The sequence below is a fragment of the Panthera leo genome, chromosome E3 (assembly GCF_018350215.1).
Source record: "Panthera leo isolate Ple1 chromosome E3, P.leo_Ple1_pat1.1, whole genome shotgun sequence".
Taxonomy (NCBI): Eukaryota; Metazoa; Chordata; class Mammalia; order Carnivora; family Felidae; genus Panthera; species Panthera leo.
In genome coordinates this window covers 1,134,260-1,152,014 of record NC_056694.1, presented here as the reverse complement: position 1 = coordinate 1,152,014, position 17,755 = coordinate 1,134,260, and the positions used below count along the sequence as shown (strand labels likewise).

The window sequence follows — 17,755 nt, the reverse complement described above, 5'->3', positions numbered from 1 at the left end:
CCAACTCTCGACTTCGGCTCAGGTCACGATGTCACTGTTCGTGAGTTCCAGCCCCGCATCGGGCTCTGTGCTGACAGCTCAGAGCCTGGAGCTGCTTCCGATTCTGTGTCTCACATTCTCTCTGCCTCTCTCTCTCTCTCTCAAATAAATAAGTATATTTTTTTAATTAAAAAAAAGAAACAAAGAAACCCTACGTCCCCTCTTCAGCTTCAGCCTTTCCAGGGGAAACTTTGGAATGTGGGTGAGGTGCTACCTGGGAGTATGTCGCTGGGCTAAGGGATTCCCTCCTCCTCAGTCCACGGCCCTGCTTGCACTGGTTCCTAAACTGTGGCCCCCAGAAGCCCCGGGGCCCACAGAGACAAGCCATGCAGAGGGGCCCCGGGAGCACCCAGCTTTCATCTGCCCTGCCCTTTGTGGCTGACACGAGTGTGCCCCCTCAAAGGCTTGCAGGGGTGGGGACGTCACAGCCGGCTCCCCTGCGTTTCCACTCCGGAGCCCAGAGCTGGGCGGCCCCGAACTCAGCCTCAGCCTGGGTCCCGGGAGTGTGGGTTACGCGGGGTGGGGTCTCCAGAGCACGAGCTCCTGAGCCCTGGGCCATCAGCGTGTGACGTCGAGGGCCTCTACCCTGACCCTAATTGAGGACAAAGGGAAACTGAGGCCCGGCCAGAGGGGCACAGTTGCCATGGGACCAGGCGCGTTCCCCGCAGCGACTCTTTGCGCACTCAGGGTCCCGGAGAAACTGCTCTCTGCCACCACCAGTGTTTCCTCCCGGCAGCACGTTTGGGTGCTAGGTGCCCGGACCCCAGTCCTGCTTCCTCTACCTCTACCCCCCCCCCCCAACACTTGGGGGTACCCGCAGGTGAGAAACCCAGGACTCGGGGCCTCCCGGGGTCAGAGGGCTCGGATTCCCGTGCCTGTTCCTGCGGCTGCTTGCTCCCTTCCCGTGACGGGGGACTCATTTCCTCGTGAGCCAGCCCGTTCTATTTTCAGACAATTGTTGGAAAGTACTTCCCGCCTCCAGCCAGAGGCTGCCTCCCCGGAGCTTCCGCTCGCTGCCCGGCCGAGTCTCAGATATCACACCGCTCGGCCCGGCTGCCAGGGCCCCGGCCTTCCTGGGCACTGGCAGAGCGCGGTCCCTACGGCCCCCTCGCACGCAGCCCTCCAGCCTCACCGCAGGGGCGTCTCACGGGCGGATTCCGGCGTCCCGTGCTCTGCAACGGACTGTTCGCTAGCAGAGGAAGTTCCAGAAACCTCCGCCTGAGTGTAGACGGGTCTCCGAACTTGCCCCAGCCCCCCCCTCCCCCCCAGCACACGGGCATCTAGGTCCTGATAACCGCTGACTCATGGCTTTGAGACTCAGGCACCAGACTGGTGGGGCTTCCGGCAGGGGTGAAGCAGTTTCTAAATTTAGTGGACGAGGTAGTTGGGAACCGACCAGCGCCCCAGGGAGCCCTGGGTCTCCTCTCCCCGTCCCCCCCACCCTGAGTGCCGGGAAGGGCCAGGCCTGGGATGGGGCTGGGGACACCGACCGGCCCGGGCCCCAGCTGCTTCCTGGCCCGGAGGCAGTTAGGCCACAGGCAGCTGTGGGCCCGCCACTCTCCCCGTCTCCCCTGGGGGGCTGGCAGGTCCCTGTTTACCTCCGTCCCTCACCCTGCAGCCACCCAGCCTGGCATTTCAGCTTCTGGGAGGAGCTGCCCGTCTGGTCCCTGCTGCAGGGAATGCCCCCCACCCCCCCGGCCTTGGTGTCACCGGAACCACCAGTCGCCAGGTCAGGGCCAGGTGCGGGTACGGTTCTCGCCATGACCCTGGGACGCGGTAAAAATGAACGCGTCTGCCCCCCTGACCTGCCCCTCAGGCCTGTGCCGGCTCCTGACGCTCCTGGCTTCCCTGACCGGGACCTCGCCCTGTGGGTGCTGTTCCTTGGTCCTGGCGGGTGGCCCTTGGATGCAGCAGGAGGCCGCAAGGACAGTGGTGCAGGCCGCCCACTGGGGGACGAACAGCAGTTCAGCAGTGACAGGAGGTTGTCAGGTGCCAGCTAGGTCCAGGGGCGTTGGGGCCGTGGGTGTGGGGGCGAAGGAAGAAGGCCACACCAGCAAAGACCGGTGATGGATAAAGGCAGCTATGGGAGGGGGGGCTCTGATGTGGGAGTGGGGGGCTCCTGACGTGGGAGTGCAGGGGTGGGGCTCCTGTCATGGGAGTGCGGCGGGGGGGGGGCTCCTGACGTGGGGGGGGCAGCTCATGATGTGGGAGTGGGGGGGCTCCTGATGTGGGAGTGTGGGGCTCCTGACGTGGGGGGGCTCCTGACGTGGGAGTGGGGGCTCCTGACGTGGGGGGGCAGCTCCTGATGGGGGAGTGGAGGGGGCTCTGATGGGGCACTGGGAGTGGGGGGGCTCATGATGTGGGGGGGCTCCTGATGCGGGAGTGGGGGGCTCCTGACATGGGGGGGCTCCTGACGTGGGGGGGCAGCTCCTGATGTGGGAGTGGGGGGGGCTCTGATCTGGAAGTGGGAGTGGGAGTGGGGGGGGCTCCTGACATGGAGGGGGCTCCTGACGTGGGAGTGGGAGGGCTCTGATGTGGGAGTGGGGGGCTCCTGATGTGGGACTACAGGGGGGGCTCCTGACGTGGGGGGGCTCCTGACATGGGAGTGGGGGGGCTCTGATGTGGGAGTGGGGGGCTCCTGACGTGGTACTTCCGGGGGGGGCTCTGACGTGAGGGGGCTCCTGACGTGGGAGTGGCGGGGGCTCTGATGTAGGAGTGGGAGTGGGGGGGGCTCCTGACATGGGGGGCTCCTGACGTGGGAGTGGGGGGCTCCTGACATGGGAAACAGCAAGAGCAGAGTCCAGAGAGCAGAGCCCCACGAGGCGCCGGCACGTGGCTGCCAGGGACACACGCCCACGTTCCCCGGGCGGTGGCCCCACACAGTCGGGCCACATTTGGAAGCGGTCTTTGGCGGTCTGAGTCAGGTGAGGGTCTGAGATCACCCTGGATCGGGGCGGCCCTCGGCCACTGACAGGACAGGGGGAGACACGGACGCAGAGGCCACGGAAAGAGGCGGCAAGGGCTGGGAATGCCAGCTCCTCCCTGAGCGAGCCACGAGCGCCAGCTGCCGCCGGGAGCCGGAGGGACGCGGAAGGACCCTCCCCCGGAGCCGGAGGGGGAGCGCGGCCCTGACACCTTGACCTCCGACTCGGGCCCCCCGCACCCGCGGTTTGGGCCTCGGTCTGTGGCGTTTGCCACGGCAGCCCCGGGACGCGACACAGTGCGTCTCAGGGAGGCACCTGTGCTGGCACCCACGGGAGGCCGTGGAAGGCAGACCCCTGGGCCCAGCCCAGGCCCCTGCACTCGGTTCTGGGACGGGGCCTCCTCAGTGTCCCCCGCGAGCCCCCCCCCCCCAACGAACCGTGGCGGAGTCCGGGGTGCAGCTTCGGTGGCGGAGGCAGTAGGAGAAGAGCAGCACGGCCTGCCCGGGGAGGGAACCCGGAGGGCTTCTCGGAGGAAGGGGTGGGGCTGGGAGGTTTTGAGGGCGAAGAGGGGCGTGTGTTTCCGGGGGTCCTGCAGGCAGCACGCGGTGGCGGCTCCTGGGCGGGGAGGTCTGCAGGACCTGGGCAGAGGCGGTCCCCCTGCGCCCGGACCCTGGGACCCCCCACGGGCGAGCTTCTTCGTCAAAGAAAACCGCCTCCAGGGTGGTCAAGCCAGAGCCTGCGTCTCCAATCCTGGGTCAGAGGTCAGAGGTCGGGCACAGCCCACTTTCCGCCAGCTCTCGCCAGCCGTCCCATCTCCCCCCGCACGCGGTTGGCACCGGGCAGAACCTCGGCAGACTCGGGAGTGTGGCTCTGCTTTGGCCCTTCTTGCCCTCCTCCCGGCCCCTGCCGCCCGCAACGGCCCAGCTCCGCCCGCCCGGGGAAGCCTGGAGGAGGCTCTTCCCCTACGCTCCCCGGGGCAGCCTGGAAGGGCAGGTGGGGAAGCTGGCAGCCGTCTGCGGTGGGAGCAGACGCTCAGCCCCAGCCCCCTGCCCGGGGCTCGCCCGGCACCTGCCCCTCTCCCGTGACCTGCTCCCCTCCGTCTCTCCTCCCACCCGCCCAGCCCAGCCGTCTGTACCAAACAACCTCCACACTCGGTGGCTTCGAAAAGTAAGGACGAGCTTCGCTCACGATGGAGTCGCGTCAGCAGACGACAAGCCAGCCTCGCGGGACTCCACTGTCCAGATGCGGAGTGTCTCGTGCCTGCGATAAATAAAGATAGTGAAGGATCGAATCTGCTGGATGAGGAATCCTCGAGTCCATCCTGAGGGGAAGGTCACGGGCCAGCGCTGGGGGCGGGGGTGGGGGGGAGGGGAGGGGAGGGCAGCTCTCCCCGACATAGGACGAGGACGCGGGAGGACGAGGCAAGCACAGAAGCGCCTCCCGCCAACTGTGGTCGTCGTGACGGCGTCGGGCACGGGTCAGCAGGGAAGCTGAAACGGAGTGGCTGAACGTTTGGAGGGTGAAAGACAGGAGAAATCAAGCAGACACCCCTCGAACCAAGTAATCAAGTTATTGCCAGGAGTGAGATAAGTTACACTTAAGGTCACGTGCCTACTGATGGGGAAGAAGTTAGCGTCTCTGCACTGTCCCTGCCAGAAATGTGTAACCTGAGCCTAATTGTGAACCAGCAGACAAGCCCGAATTGGGGGGAATTCTACACAGTAACAGGCCTGGACCCTTCCAAAATGTCAGTGTCGGGGCACCTGGGTGGTTAAGTCCGTTGAGTGTCTGACTCTTGATTTCTGCTTAGGTCACGATCCCAGGGGGGTGGGATCGAGTCCTATGTTGGGCTCTGCACTGAGCATTGAGCCTGATTGGGATTTTCTCTCTCTCTCTCTCTGTCCTCCTTCCCAGCTTGCTCTCTCTCTCTCTCTCTCTCGCTCTAAAATTAAAAGAAAGAGAGAAAGAAAGAAAGAAAAAGAAAGAAAGAAAGAAAGAAAGAAAGAAAGAAAGAAAGAAAGAAAGAAAGAAAGAAAGAAAGAAGCCAGTGTCGTGAATTACCCAGGAGGGCTCAGGGACTATTCCAGAAGAAAGGCTACAAGGGTGGGGGTGGGGGGATAGGGCCATGGAACGCAATGCAGAATCTTGGATTGTCTCTGCTCTAAAGATATTGCTGGAACAGTGGATGGGGCCTTGATAAAGCCGTAGATTAATGAAAAGCATTGCTTTGATGTTAATGTCTTGATGTTGACAATAGTCTGGTTATTGTATAAAACAGCTCCTTGTGTTCAGGAAATACACACTCAAGCGTTTACGGGTGAAGAGGAATCTTCTGCTACTCATTCTTAAATGGTTCAGGAAAAAATTGTGAATGGATGGAGAGAAAGGGATAGAGCAGAGACAATGTTCAGGGATTCAGGATGAAGGCTGTCTAGTACTCGGTACTATTCTTGCAAATTCTGACAACACGTCCCCCGACTTGTTTTAAAGGATTCCTCTTTTGTTGTCTATTTATTTTGAGAGAGAGAGAGAGACAGAGCATGCAAGCAAAGGCAGGGCAGAGGGAGACAGAGAATCCCAGGCAGGCTCTGTGCCATCAGTGCAGAGCCCGATGTGGGGCTTGAACCCACGAATCGGGAGATCATCATGTGTGCTGAACCCAAGTCGGACACTTACTGAATGAGCCACCCGGGCGGCCCTCAAATTTCATTTAGGCTTCAGGGGCTTAAAAGAACAACGGTCACCACCTTGCTCGAGGGTCTGCACTCTGGGCAGGGCAGCAGCGGCGGTCTGTCTCTGCACCCCCCCCCCCCACCCCCCCGTCAGGTGGCACAGTGGCTGAGTCACAGCTTGGAGCCTAGCAGGAGCGGCGGGCCATCCCAGCGACGGGGAGGGAAGCGGGCACGGCAGGCTCCAGAGCGGGCACAGAGGCTGGGGTCTCAGACAGCTTTGTTTCAAAACCTCACTGCCCTCCAAAACTATGTAACTGTGTGAGAACAAGGAAACGCTAATCAGCTGGATTGTAACAATCGCTTCGCAAAGTGTACGTACATCAAACGTCGCACGTCGTACCTTAAATACCCACAAATTTTGCCAATTATACATCAGCGAGCTTGGAGACAAGTAAGTTTTTTCTGGCTCTTTTCTCGATAACTTTATTGGGCTACAAACCATAACACTGACCGTTTTGAAGTGTGTGATTTGGAGGTTTTTGGTGTTTTCACGCGTTGTGCGTCCAGAGCCACCCTCAAATTCCAGGCGTTTCTATCACCTGGAGAGAAACCCTGTGCCCGCTCAGCAGCACCCCCCCCCCCGCTGCCCTCCCCAACCCCAGCGCCCACTAATCTGCCTTCCGTCTCTGGGGATTTGCCTGTCCTGGGCTTTTCATATCAATGGAACCAGACAACGTGTGGTCTTTCTTGCGTGGCACGTTTTCGAGCTTCTTCGTGCCGTGGATCGTGCTTCCTTCCTTTTTATGGCTGAAGAGCATTCCACCATGGGGACAGACCACTTTCTGTTTATCCGTTCCTCTGCTGCTGGACGTTTGTTTCTACCTTCTGCCTGCTGCGAACAGTGTCGCCGGGAACATGGGTGTGCAAGGCGTTTATCTGAGCACTTCCAGTTCTCTGGGGTACACGCTCGGGAGCACTCTGGCAGGGCCCCGTGGCAGCCCGGCCCCTTCCCACCGCCGGGCCACATCTTGGCCAGCACTCGTTGCTGTCTGTCCTCGCCGGGTGCAGCGGCCGCCCTTCCGCTCTGAGCCCTACTCCGTGCCCACGCTGAGGACCGAGGACCGGGTGGTGACCCTGTCCTCCCAGCCCACGCACAGGGCGCCGGCCCGGGGTCCTGGCGTTCCCGCAGGGCAGGGACTGAACGTGGGGGGCTGCGGGCAGGTGTGGCTGGCACACCGCCAGGCCTCCGGCGGCCTCTGCACTGTGAGTCACGGCCACCTGCTGGAATGAGGGCCCACGTCCCTCTCCCACCCCAGAAAAGCAGGTGCGCTCCTGCTGTGGGCAGAAGGAGGGCTTCGGACGGGGTCTCGGCTGCGGTGGCCACGGCGTGGTACCAGGTGGGGGCCAAAGAGCAAACATTTCCTCATCATGGTTCTGGAGGCCGGGAGTCCGAGATCCGGGTGCCGCAGCCCTGGTGTCTGGTGGGAGCCCGCTTCCCGCCTTGCAGACGGCGCCTTGTCGGGTCCTCATCTTGGGGGGCTGGGGAAGGAGTGGGGGAAAAGTCTCCCAGCTCCCGGCGCTTCTTATCACGGCACCAATCCCAGGACCAGAGCTCCACCCTCCAGCCCTGGCCCTTAGAGCCTTCCCCTGCTGAGGGCAGGGCCTGGGCTGCCAAGCTCCAGGGACCTGCCGGCCACTTCCTGGGGCCCGTGGTTCTGAGTAAGGACAACGACCATGGCAGGGAGCGTGGCGCCTCTTTGGTGGGGGGGGCGCTACGGGGCACCGGGCACCTCCCATGGGCTTTCTGAGTTACACCCTCCACTGCCCTTGGCAAGGTGACCCCACTGCTGCCTCCCTCCCCTGGCAGAAGGGCCCCACTGGCCACGCCAGGGGACACGGCTCTGGGCTCCCAGTAGCCCCCCCCCCCCCCCCCCCGGTGACAAAGGATCCTCGCTCGTGCCTGCTGTGCCCACCGGTTCTACCAGCCACCGCTGACAGAGGGACCCCCGGTGGGGCCAGCAAGGCCCCTGCCCCCTGCTTTAGAGCATTCGCTAAACGGCTTGCAGTGGTGAGCCCTCCTCTGTCCCTCTGAGACACATGTGGGGACCCACAGCCATTCCTCTGAACGTGACCGTCACGAGGGTGAGCCTGTCTCCCCTGTCTGGTCACTGCCCGCCTGCGGACACAGCTGGCTACGCGTCCACACTGACTGACCGCCCTTTGCAGGTCTTCACCTGGGCCCCACTGCCTCCTCCTCCCCTGAGGCTCGGCCCTTCCCTACCTGCAGCCGCCACTGAGGAAGGTCCCTTAGCTGCAGACCGCTGCTTTGCCAAAGCTCAGGTCCGGTAGGAGCGCCGCGCTCGGGGTTCCCACGGCCTGTCCCTTCACGCCAGGCCGCCCACTCTACAGAGGAAGGCACCTGGCTGGCCAGTGAGACTGTGGGCCGGGCAGTCGCTCTGGCCTCGTCCGTTCGTGGTGCAGGGTGGGGCTGCGTCGGGAGACCCCAGGACACCACGGTGACCCCTGATAGGAGGGGGGGCGTGGGGTTTCGTCGCCATGGAGCCGCACCCCGGGAGGGTGGACACGTCCTCTGCCATCAAAAGGCCTGGGAGAGGCAGCAGAGCCCCACTGTGCAGGCGGGGAAACTGAGGCTGGGATCCCCGCTGCAGACGTGCCCATTCGCAGCCCTGGGCTCCCTCTTCGACCCAACGCGGGCATCCCAGAAACCTGGCCTTTGACAGCCAAACGGGAGGGCGGGACCCTGAAGGTGCAGCACCTCCGGTTCCGAGTCCCCGCGACCCCCTCCCTGAACCGCGTCACCCTCACCTGCAGAGGGCACGTGCCACTCAGGTCGGCGGCAGCGAGGCTCGGCCGGCCTCCCGCCGCCAGAGGGCGCTGCAAGCACCGCGCAGGCGCCTCCCTCCCAACCCGTGCTGTTTTGCTTCCGGTTGTTCTGGAAGTCGTGGTGCCGAGGGTGGCAAGGGTGGCTTCCGGTTCCGGGACGGCCGCGGCCGGGGTGCCGAGGCGGTTCGCTGGGCGGGTGGTGTGCGGGCCGGGCCGCGGCTGCCGGCGGTGCCGATCCCTCCCCGGCGGATCCGAGGCGGGGCCCGCGCGGCCCCCGAGTCGCTCCGTCCTGCGGGGCCGCGGCCCCTTCGCCCGCAGGCCCCAGCCCCGGACGGCCCCGGGCGCGAATGAATGAATGAGCGAGCGAGGGGACGGCGGATCGGCGCCGGCCTTCTCCTCGGGTGACACCGCGGCGGCGAGGAGCAGCGCGGGGAGGGGGACAGAATGAACCGGGCCAAGCCCGCGACGGTCCGCAGGCCCAGCGCGGCGGCCAAGCCCTCAGGTGTGGGCTTCTGCCTGCGGCCCGGGTTCCCGGGCGTCGGGTCTGGAACGGTGTCCCTGGGCGGATGGGCCGGCTGCGACCGCCTCCGGGAGGCCGACTCCCTCTCGGGGCACACCCGAGGCTGCAGAGAAGCAGCTGAGGATCTCGCTGGCCGGGGGCGGGCGGCAGCACGGGCCGGAGCCGGGCTGTCTAGCGCCGTGGCCGGGCGCATGTGACCGTACGTCTCTGTGCCTCGTTTTCCTCCTCTGCAAAGCGAGAGGACGGGCGCCTGTGTCAGAATCTTGTTGGGATCAAGTGAGCCGACGCTCCCAAAGCAGGGGTCTGGTCTGGTCTGTAGTAAGCACCGCGTGACTGACCGCACCAGACCCTGCTCTGCCCTGGGCTTGCTGGCAACTGGTTTCTTGCCTGCCCTGCCGCTCGTCTGAGCCCCTCTGAGAAAGCGGGAGGTTGGAGTCCCTGCGCAGCATCCTCTCCCCGCCCCCCCACCACCGTGTAAAGGTGCACGTGTCCCCATCTCCCCTCTGCAGGGCACCCTCCGCCAGGAGACTTCATTGCTCTGGGCTCAAAGGGTCAGGCCAATGAGTCGAAAACGGCGTCCACCCTGCTGAAGCCTGCCCCTTCCGGCCTGCCTTCGGAGCGCAAGCGGGACGCCGCGGCCGCTTTGGCCGGTGCCTCAGCGCTGACCGGCCTCACCAAACGCCCCAAACTCTCCTCCACACCCCCTCTGAGTGCCCTGGGGCGCCTGGCTGAGGCTGCAGTCGCGGAAAAACGCGCTATCTCTCCATCGATTAAAGAACCGTCTGTGGTCCCGATCGAAGGTAAAGCCGGTGTCCGGACTTGGCGGAGAGCAGGCCCCACAGCTCGTCTGCCGGGGGCTCAGGAGAGGCCACGTCCAGGCTTAGCGTGGGTGCGGCACAGGCGGAAGGGTGGAGAGGAGTCCTCTGCGGGTTTGTTCCCCAAAGCGCTTCTCACGCAGGCGCCTCCACCCACCTCGAGCCGGCGAGCTCGTGACGGGGATGGAGACCGGGAAGTGTTAATGCGGGCTAGGGCTTGGCACAGGGGGGTCTCGGGCCCCGGCGTGCTGCAGGAGCAGGTGTCCACAGCGGGCACGTTGCTGCAGTGAGCCTCAGCGGCCTTCTCTGAGGTTAGGGTGACCCACGGTTCGGGATCCTTACCCTGAAGCACGCCCAGCTTGTGCCCGTGCGCCGTCTGCTGGGAAGCGGCTGGGCTTCGCTCTCTCTGCTCTTCAGCCCCTCTGCGGGGCTGGCTTGGGGTATGACTGGCCGCACTGCCAGCCACTATCCTCCGTGAGCAGCTTCTGTCCTTGGCTCGCCTCCGCTCTGGGCACTGGGGGTCAGCAGTCACCGAGGCAGACCAGAGGGGGCCCTGTGTTCTGGGGAGTCCCCCTCTGCCCGCACTTCAGTGACCCTCGCCAACGGGGCAGGAAACGCTACGACATTAACGTCAAGAGAAAGTACGTTAGTTCTGTAATTTACAGAAAGGCTTTGAGCTGCGCGCATCTGAGATCGCTCTTGGTTTTCTGTGCCATATTCCCACTGATTAATTTTAGCTGCTCCATGAGGCCACGTAGATCAGATCCGTCAAATAACCAGCCAGCCCCAGGTTTGGAACACACAGGTACTCACGTGACAGTGTTGGCAGAGAGAAGCCTCACGAGGGAACTGTAAGGTGCAGGTGAGGCTTAAAGGCTGGCTAGGATCTTGACAGGTGCTCGAGGATGCTGGGGAGTAAACCGCCGGGCAGAGGCCCGCATTCCGGAGAGGAGAGCATGCCGGGAACGGGCTAGGTCCCGGCAGTGCACGGGGCGAGAATCGAGGCTGGCCGCCGGAGAGGTGCTTGTGCCTGATTCGGTTGGCGGTAGGGAGCCCTGGGGCATGGGGAGCAGAAGGCACAGCTGGGGCTAGCTGCGCTTTGGGAGACGAGTCAGGCCTCCAGTCCAGGCCCGAGCCTCGCGGGGCGGCAGCCCCCTGCCCCAAGGCGCCCTCCCCTGGCAGCGAGGGCAGGCGGACGCTAAAAGCACACACAGGGCTGGGGCTCCTGCCCGGGCCACGGCTCTGCCAGTTAGTAGCCGTGCGTCTCCCGTAAACGGTGGTTCTGGAGAGCAGGTGGAATGCGGTGTGGAAAGCATATCCTGAGCGATGAGGCACTTTGCAAACAGGAGGCCGCACGTAGCTGTGCGTAGCCCCGGGCGTGGGGGACTTCAAGGTCTTCAGCAAGTCTGGCCCACCTGCCCTGCCTGCTCGTCCGCTGTCCTTGGCCCTCGGAAAGCCTTCGGTGAATATCACTGACTCTGTCCTCGTTCGGTGAACTCAGCAGTCGACAGCAGCGCCTCCCTCTGTGTGTTTGCGTATTTAAAGATGACCGGAAGGATCTCTCTGGTCAAAGCAGACGGCAAGGGGGAGTGGGACCCCTTTGGGAGGGGACCCAAAGGTGGGTTCTGCTTGTGGCCGACCGCCCTGACAGAGCCCTTCCTGTGCCTGCCAGTCCCGCCCTCGGTGCTGCTGGACGAGATCGAGGCCGCTGAGCTGGAGGGCAACGATGGCCGCATCGAGGGGGTGCTGTGTGGGGCCGTCAAGCAGCTCAAGGCCACCCGGGCCAAGCCAGACAGCGCGCTGTACCTGAGCCTCATGTACCTGGCCAAGATCAAGCCCAACATCTTTGCCACAGAGGGTGTCATCGAGGTGAGGGCTGTGGGTGGGAGGGGACGGGCCCCGGCGCCCTCCTGCACTCCTGCCCCCCTCCCCTGACGACACGCCGCCTCCTGCAGGCTCTGTGCAGCCTTCTGCGGCGCGACGCCTCCATCAACTTCAAGGCCAAGGGGAATAGCCTGGTGTCCGTGCTGGCCTGCAGCCTGCTCATGGCTGCGTACGAGGAAGACGAGAACTGGCCTGAGATCTTTGTTAAGGTGAGGCCGCCTCTTCTGGGAGCTCAGCGCGGCTCTGGGAGCAGGAAGGGGCAACACTGAGTGTGCGCTGGCCGGAGGCTGGATATCTAACGGCCTGGGGCGTCTCCCCTGTGTGGGCCGCCGCGGGGTGGGGGTGGGGGGTTCGCCCTGGGAGGCCCCCCCCCACCCCCGCCCAGGGAGCTGGGACATCGGGGGAGCGGTGGAGGGCAGGCGGAAGCGAGCTGCCCGCTGGGGCACGGAACGCGGACTTGTGTCACGTGCAGGTGTACATCGAAGATTCCCTGGGGGAGCGGATCTGGGTGGACAGCCCGCACTGCAAGACATTCGTGGACAACGTCCAGACAGCGTTTAGCACCAAGATGCCCCCCAAGAGCATGCTTCTGCAGGGGGAGGTGGGGCGCAGCGGCGGGGATCTCAGTGCTGGTGAGAGACACCGGTGGCCGGGCTGGGGAGAGGACGGAGTTTCCGTGAGGGAAGGGCTGGGGTCGCCTCCCTCCGCAGAACCCGGCGTGGGCAGGCGTGGGTGCTCGCGGGACGGCTGGGGGGAGGGGGGGTGTCCACGAGTGGCTCTGTGTGCAGGCGGCAGCCCTCACCCCTCGCTCACGGAGGAGGAGGACAGCCAGACGGAGCTCCTGATCGCCGAGGAGAAGCTCAGCCCCGAGCAGGAGGGCCAGCTCATGCCCAGGTAGGCGCCCCGTGCGGCCCCCGTTGGCAGGGCCCGCGTGCGGCCGGCAGGCAGACGGGGTGGGCCCGTGAGGAGAGCCGGCCGTCCTTCCTTCCTCCCCGCTCTGGCCTAGGTACGACGACCTCACAGAGAGCGTGGAGGAGTACGTCCTCGACATGCTCCGCGACCAGCTCAACCGGCGCCAGCCCATCGACAACGTCTCGCGGAACCTCCTGCGGCTGCTCACCTCCACCTGCGGGTACAAGGAGGTGCGGCTGATGGCCGTGCAGAGGCTGGAGATGTGGCTCCAGAACCCCAAGGTGAGGGCGGGGAGCCCCGCTCCCGGGCCCTGTGGGTGCCGAGCTGTGTGCGGGGCTGACGGGGACCCCCCCCCCCCACGTCCCCGCAGCTGACCAGGCCGGCCCAGGACCTGCTGATGTCCGTGTGCATGAACTGTAACACGCATGGTGTCGAGGACACGGACGTCATCTCCCACCTGATCAAAATCCGTCTCAAGCCCAAGGTTCTCCTCAACCACTACATGCTGTGCATCAGGTGCGGCCCTAGTGGGAGCGGGGAGGGCGGCGGGAGGGCAGGGCGGGGGGTGGCCGCGGTCCGCCTCAGGGCCCCTTGGCTCGGCTCGCGTCCAGGGAGCTGCTGAGCGCGCACAAGGACAACTTGGGCACCACCATCAAGTTCGTGGTCTTCAACGAGCTCTCCAACGCGCGGAACCCCAACAACATGCAGATCCTGTACACGGTGCTGCAGCACAGCTCGGAGCTGGCGCCGAAGGTAGGGCGCTGCGCGCGGGGCGGCCTGGCGCTCGCAGGCAGGAGAGCGGCCCCTGGCGCGGGGGCTGCCTCGGCCCGGGAGCCCCACGCCGGACTTGGGGGCTCCGGGCTGCACGACCGGGCGTCTGGGTGGAGGCGGCGGTGTGGTGCAGAGCCGCGTGGGAGAGAGCCCCGGAAGGGGACAGAGGGCCCAGTGAGCCACGGTCGCTCCCGATCTCGGGTCAGTTCCGGAGCGGGTGCGGCCGTGTCACGGGACTCTTCCTTCGAAGCTGAAACCGGATTTGTTCCGGAGGGGGCAGCACCGAGGCCTGACCAACACGGCCGTTCGCAAGCGAAGTTCCCGTCCGGCCACCCGAGGGGTGGACTCTCCCGGTGGGGCAGGCGTCTGTGGCGCTGCGCAGCTCTGCGAGTCCCTGGGATCCCAGGGTGCTTTGGGAGAGCGAGAGCAGTGCTGCTGTTAAGGGAATGGGCTAGGCTTGGAAACAGCTGTGTGCAGGGTGGCCGGTAGGCGAGGCCCCTGTTGTCACGGCCGCTCCTTCGTCCTCGTGGCCTGCGGTGCGGCGTGAGGGGGGCTGGGCCGGCTGAGCCAGCGCGTTCATCCCTGAAGCTCGGCTGCCGCGGTGGGGACCGCGTCTTGGTCCATCCCCTCGTCTAACGAGGGCCGGCCCCCTCCAAACTGGCTGCCAGGACAACTAAAGATGTGTCCCCTGCCGTCCGGCTGTCCGTGTGGCGCCCGCTTGTGCCCGTGCGCTCCCGGGAATCGGGCGGGACGTTTCCTCGGAAGGGTTCTGGGAAGCTTCCCGCAGGACGGAGGGAGCCCTGAGAGCAGGCCTGGGGCGGAAGGAAGCTGATGGCGGTGGGGAGTGACCCCACGTGCCCTTCTCTCTGCGCAGTTCCTGGCCATGGTGTTCCAGGACTTGCTGACCAACAAGGACGACTACCTGCGGGCCTCGCGGGCCCTGCTCCGCGAGATCGTCAAACAGACCAAGCACGAGGTCAACTTCCAGGCCTTCTGCCTGGGGCTCATGCAGGAGCGCAAGGAGGCCCCGTACCTGGAAATGGAGTTCAAGGTGCCGCCGCCGTCCCCTCGGCTCCCGCGCGCGGCCACCTCTCGGGCCGTCTGTGGTTGGCGCCCCGTGTGCCCAGCGGCCGGCCCCAGAGGGCAGCACGGGTCACGTTCTGTGCCTGGCCGCATGTGGGCGACCTCCCGGCTCGGCGTGCGGGCGGGTGGGGGGGAGCCGAGGGGCAGTGTGCCCAGGAAGCCGGGGCCGCGGTGACGTGTTTGTGAGGGGGCGGGTGGTCTGCTCCAGGGAGACTTTAGACTTTGGGGGGTGGAGGGAGATGATGGGGAAGAGGAGGATGGGGGCAGGTGGCGGAGGGCCTCGAGGGCCACGCGGCAAGTTGGCAGCTTCGTTGGCAGAACCTTCTTCCCGCGTGTGACCCGGCCCTGGTCCCCAGACCTCCTCCTGCTGGCCCTCGCAGGGCACAGGGTCCCGGGGCGTCCTCCTGTCCTGGCCGCCTGTGTGCGGGGGGCCTGAGCGAGGCCCCCCGGGCACAGGCCCTTCCAGAGCACAGACCTTGCCCTGTGCTTGCAGGAGCGTTTCGTGGTGCACGTCACAGACGTGCTGGCGGTGTCCATGATGCTGGGCATCACGGCCCAGGTGAAGGAGGCTGGTGTCGCCTGGGACAAAGGGGAGAAGAAGAGTAAGGACCCGAAACAGGCCCGACTCCGCTCGGGTCACGGGTGGGGACAGCAGGGTGGCAGCGGCCGCTTCCGCGGCTGCAGGCCGTCCCCCGAGGCCCAGCAGACCTGCCCCAGGAACCCTGGGGACCCGGGGGCTTCCTGGGGGCGGCTCCCAGAAGCTGCGCCCGCCTGGTCTCTGGTTGGGTCGCCTGCTCGCTCCAGTTGCGGCCTCCCTCACTTCGAGCGTGCCCTGCGGCCAAAGACGGGAGGGGAGCGGGGCGGTGCTGGTGGACTGGGCCTGGTTTGGCTCGTCACGAACCCCGCCGGAAGCCTGGTGCAGACACCTTTCCGGTGATTGACTACCTTAGTGAGGTTGTGAAGAACTCGAGGGGTGACATCATTTGGAATTTGAGATCTCGTTGAAGTTTTCTTCCACGCGCTGGAGGCTCGTCCGGTGCTCCCTGCGGGTTCTCCCAGCCGCATCGGGGTGTCCCGTCCACCTCTGTGTCCCCTCCGTAATCCTTGGGGGGGTGCGGCTGGGATGCTCCGAGTGTCCCCCAGGCCCGCCTTGAACCCGGCCCCTCCAGCTGCCGTGCAGGCGGGCCGTAATCCCGCGTGTCCTTTTCAGACCTCGAGGTGCTGCGCTCCTTCCAGAACCAGATCGCCGCGATCCAGCGGGACGCCGTGTGGTGGCTGCACACCGTCGTCCCGTCCATCAGCAAGCTTGCCCCCAAGGACTACGTGCACTGGTACGGGCCCGGCTCGCTCCGCTTGGACGACGCTCCGGAAAGCCCCGCAGCCCCTTCCCTGGGCTCAGCCAACAGGAGCCAGCTGTCCCTTGAGCGGGGGACACGGGCTCGCCTGGGGGTGTCAGGGCTCAGGCGGAGCCTGCCGCCGTGAGGGCAGAGGTGGGGTCCTCTCCGGCCAGCCTCGCTGAGGCGGGGGCTGCGGGAGGCTCTGGAAGACGCCACGGGAGCATCCACCTCGAGTGGGCAGCTTCCGCACCTGCGGGGGATGTGTCTTTCTGGGGCCTGGCGGGGTGGGGGGCTCGCCGGGTCCCCGCGGCCCGACCGCTCGTCTGTCCCCCACAGCCTGCACAAGGTGCTCTTCACGGAGCAGCCCGAGACCTACTACAAGTGGGACAACTGGCCACCTGAGAGCGACCGCAAGTGAGCATACCTGCTGTGTGTGCGGGGGGGGGGGGGGCTGGGGGGGGGGGGGGTCGGCCCCAGGAGGACCACGCAGGCGGGGCCCCCTTGAGCACACCCTGTGCCTCGTCCCCTTCCGGATCCCCAGCCCCGGCGTGCTGTCCACTCACAGGGGGCCAGCCGGCCACGCTCCCCGGGTCAGTGTCACGGCCCCGTCTCCCCGGGTCCGGGGCCACCCTGCCCTGTGTGTCCCCCGTGCCCCAGCTGTCTTCACCACTGGGCCCCCGCTGCCCCGTCGGCTTGCTCGTCCCCTACCTCCCGTGCCCTGTGCTCTCCTCGGGCCGCACTTCAGCGGGTGGTGGGCGGTGCCCTGCGTGTCTGTGCCACCGGGGGCGAGGCGCCTTCTCCCATTCTTCCCTGGCGCGGCCGGGCCTCGCCCACAGGGGCCTCCGGAACGAGGGGACAGGGGAGGGGGTGGCTGCCCGCTTCCCTGTCCAGCCGAGCCTCGGAGCTGGGGCTTTTCCTTCCCGTGGGCACGTGCAGCCCCCGCCGAGCCCACCCCTGCCTGCTCTGCCCGCAGCTTTTTCCTCCGCCTCTGCTCGGAGGTGCCCATCCTGGAGGACACACTGATGCGGATCCTGGTCATCGGGCTGTCCCGGGACCTCCCGCTCGGGCCCGCGGACGCCATGGAGCTTGCCGACCACCTGGTGAGGCGGGCCGCAGCCGTGCAGGCCGACGGTGAGGGTCCCCGCAAACTCTGTCCGGGCGCCCCCCTCGGTGGCGGCCTCCACCGCCCCGCTCGGGCGGGCCTGCCTCCACGGTTGCAGCCAGGCGTCCGCTCCTCCCCGTGGCCCCGGGCTCGCCGGACCCCACCGGTCTCTGGAGTCGGGGATCGGGCAGAAGGTTTGCGCCTTCCGTGGCGACGTGCCGCGTGCTGCTTCTGGAGCTGCCCTGGGACCTGCACACGTTGTCCGTGTGATGAACCGAGGCCCCGTGCAGGCCGCCACCGCGGTCCCACAACCCCGCTCGCGAGGCGGGCGCCCCTCTCGCTGCCGCCGGGCCGGCGTCTGGCCCTCGGTGTGGCGGGCAGGCCCACGGTGCCCAGGGCGCCCGCGTCAGCCCCCGCCCGCCCTCGGCTTCTGGAGAGCTAGCCCCCGTCCGCGGGCTGTCTGTCCGTGGCCCAAACCCCGTGCCTCGGTGGCACACCACCACATCCCCCCACCGCCCCCGGCACGCGGACGGGCTCCTGAACCTGTGCGTGGCTCTCGCGTTTCAGATGTGGAGGTGCTGAAGGTGGAGAGGATCCAGCTGATCGACGCGGTCCTGAACCTGTGCACGTACCACCACCCCGAGAACATTCAGCTGCCCCCTGGGTACGGCGCCTCCCCCCAGCCGGGCTCCCGTCCGCCGCCCCCCTGCGCCGGCCCGTCCGGCCTGCAGACGCCCGTGAAGCTGCACTGCCCCGAGCGGCCCCTGCCTCCCTGCCTCCCTGCCCGCGCCTGCGCCCCGGGGACGCGCTCCCCTGCTCTGTCCGTGTTGCTCTGTGCTCGGCACGGACGCT

At 66.0% G+C, this 17,755-nt stretch overlaps 1 protein-coding gene across 1 annotated transcript in view; it reads left to right on the top strand.

The window, feature by feature from the left end:
• Positions 1-8,656: 8,656 nt before the first annotated feature.
• The window catches only part of INTS1 (integrator complex subunit 1), a 28,934-nt gene continuing 19,835 nt past the window's right edge, over positions 8,657-17,755 (top strand). The window contains exons 1-15 of the mRNA XM_042921852.1: positions 8,657-8,981; positions 9,509-9,799; positions 11,487-11,683; positions 11,770-11,907; positions 12,171-12,330; positions 12,487-12,592; positions 12,705-12,891; positions 12,981-13,126; positions 13,222-13,363; positions 14,256-14,432; positions 14,958-15,066; positions 15,675-15,795; positions 16,138-16,215; positions 16,775-16,932; positions 17,471-17,567. Of these exons, the coding sequence (XP_042777786.1) occupies positions 8,924-8,981; positions 9,509-9,799; positions 11,487-11,683; positions 11,770-11,907; positions 12,171-12,330; positions 12,487-12,592; positions 12,705-12,891; positions 12,981-13,126; positions 13,222-13,363; positions 14,256-14,432; positions 14,958-15,066; positions 15,675-15,795; positions 16,138-16,215; positions 16,775-16,932; positions 17,471-17,567 (2,165 nt within the window). The 5' untranslated portion in view covers positions 8,657-8,923. The remainder of the gene's footprint in view (positions 8,982-9,508; positions 9,800-11,486; positions 11,684-11,769; positions 11,908-12,170; positions 12,331-12,486; positions 12,593-12,704; positions 12,892-12,980; positions 13,127-13,221; positions 13,364-14,255; positions 14,433-14,957; positions 15,067-15,674; positions 15,796-16,137; positions 16,216-16,774; positions 16,933-17,470; positions 17,568-17,755) is intronic.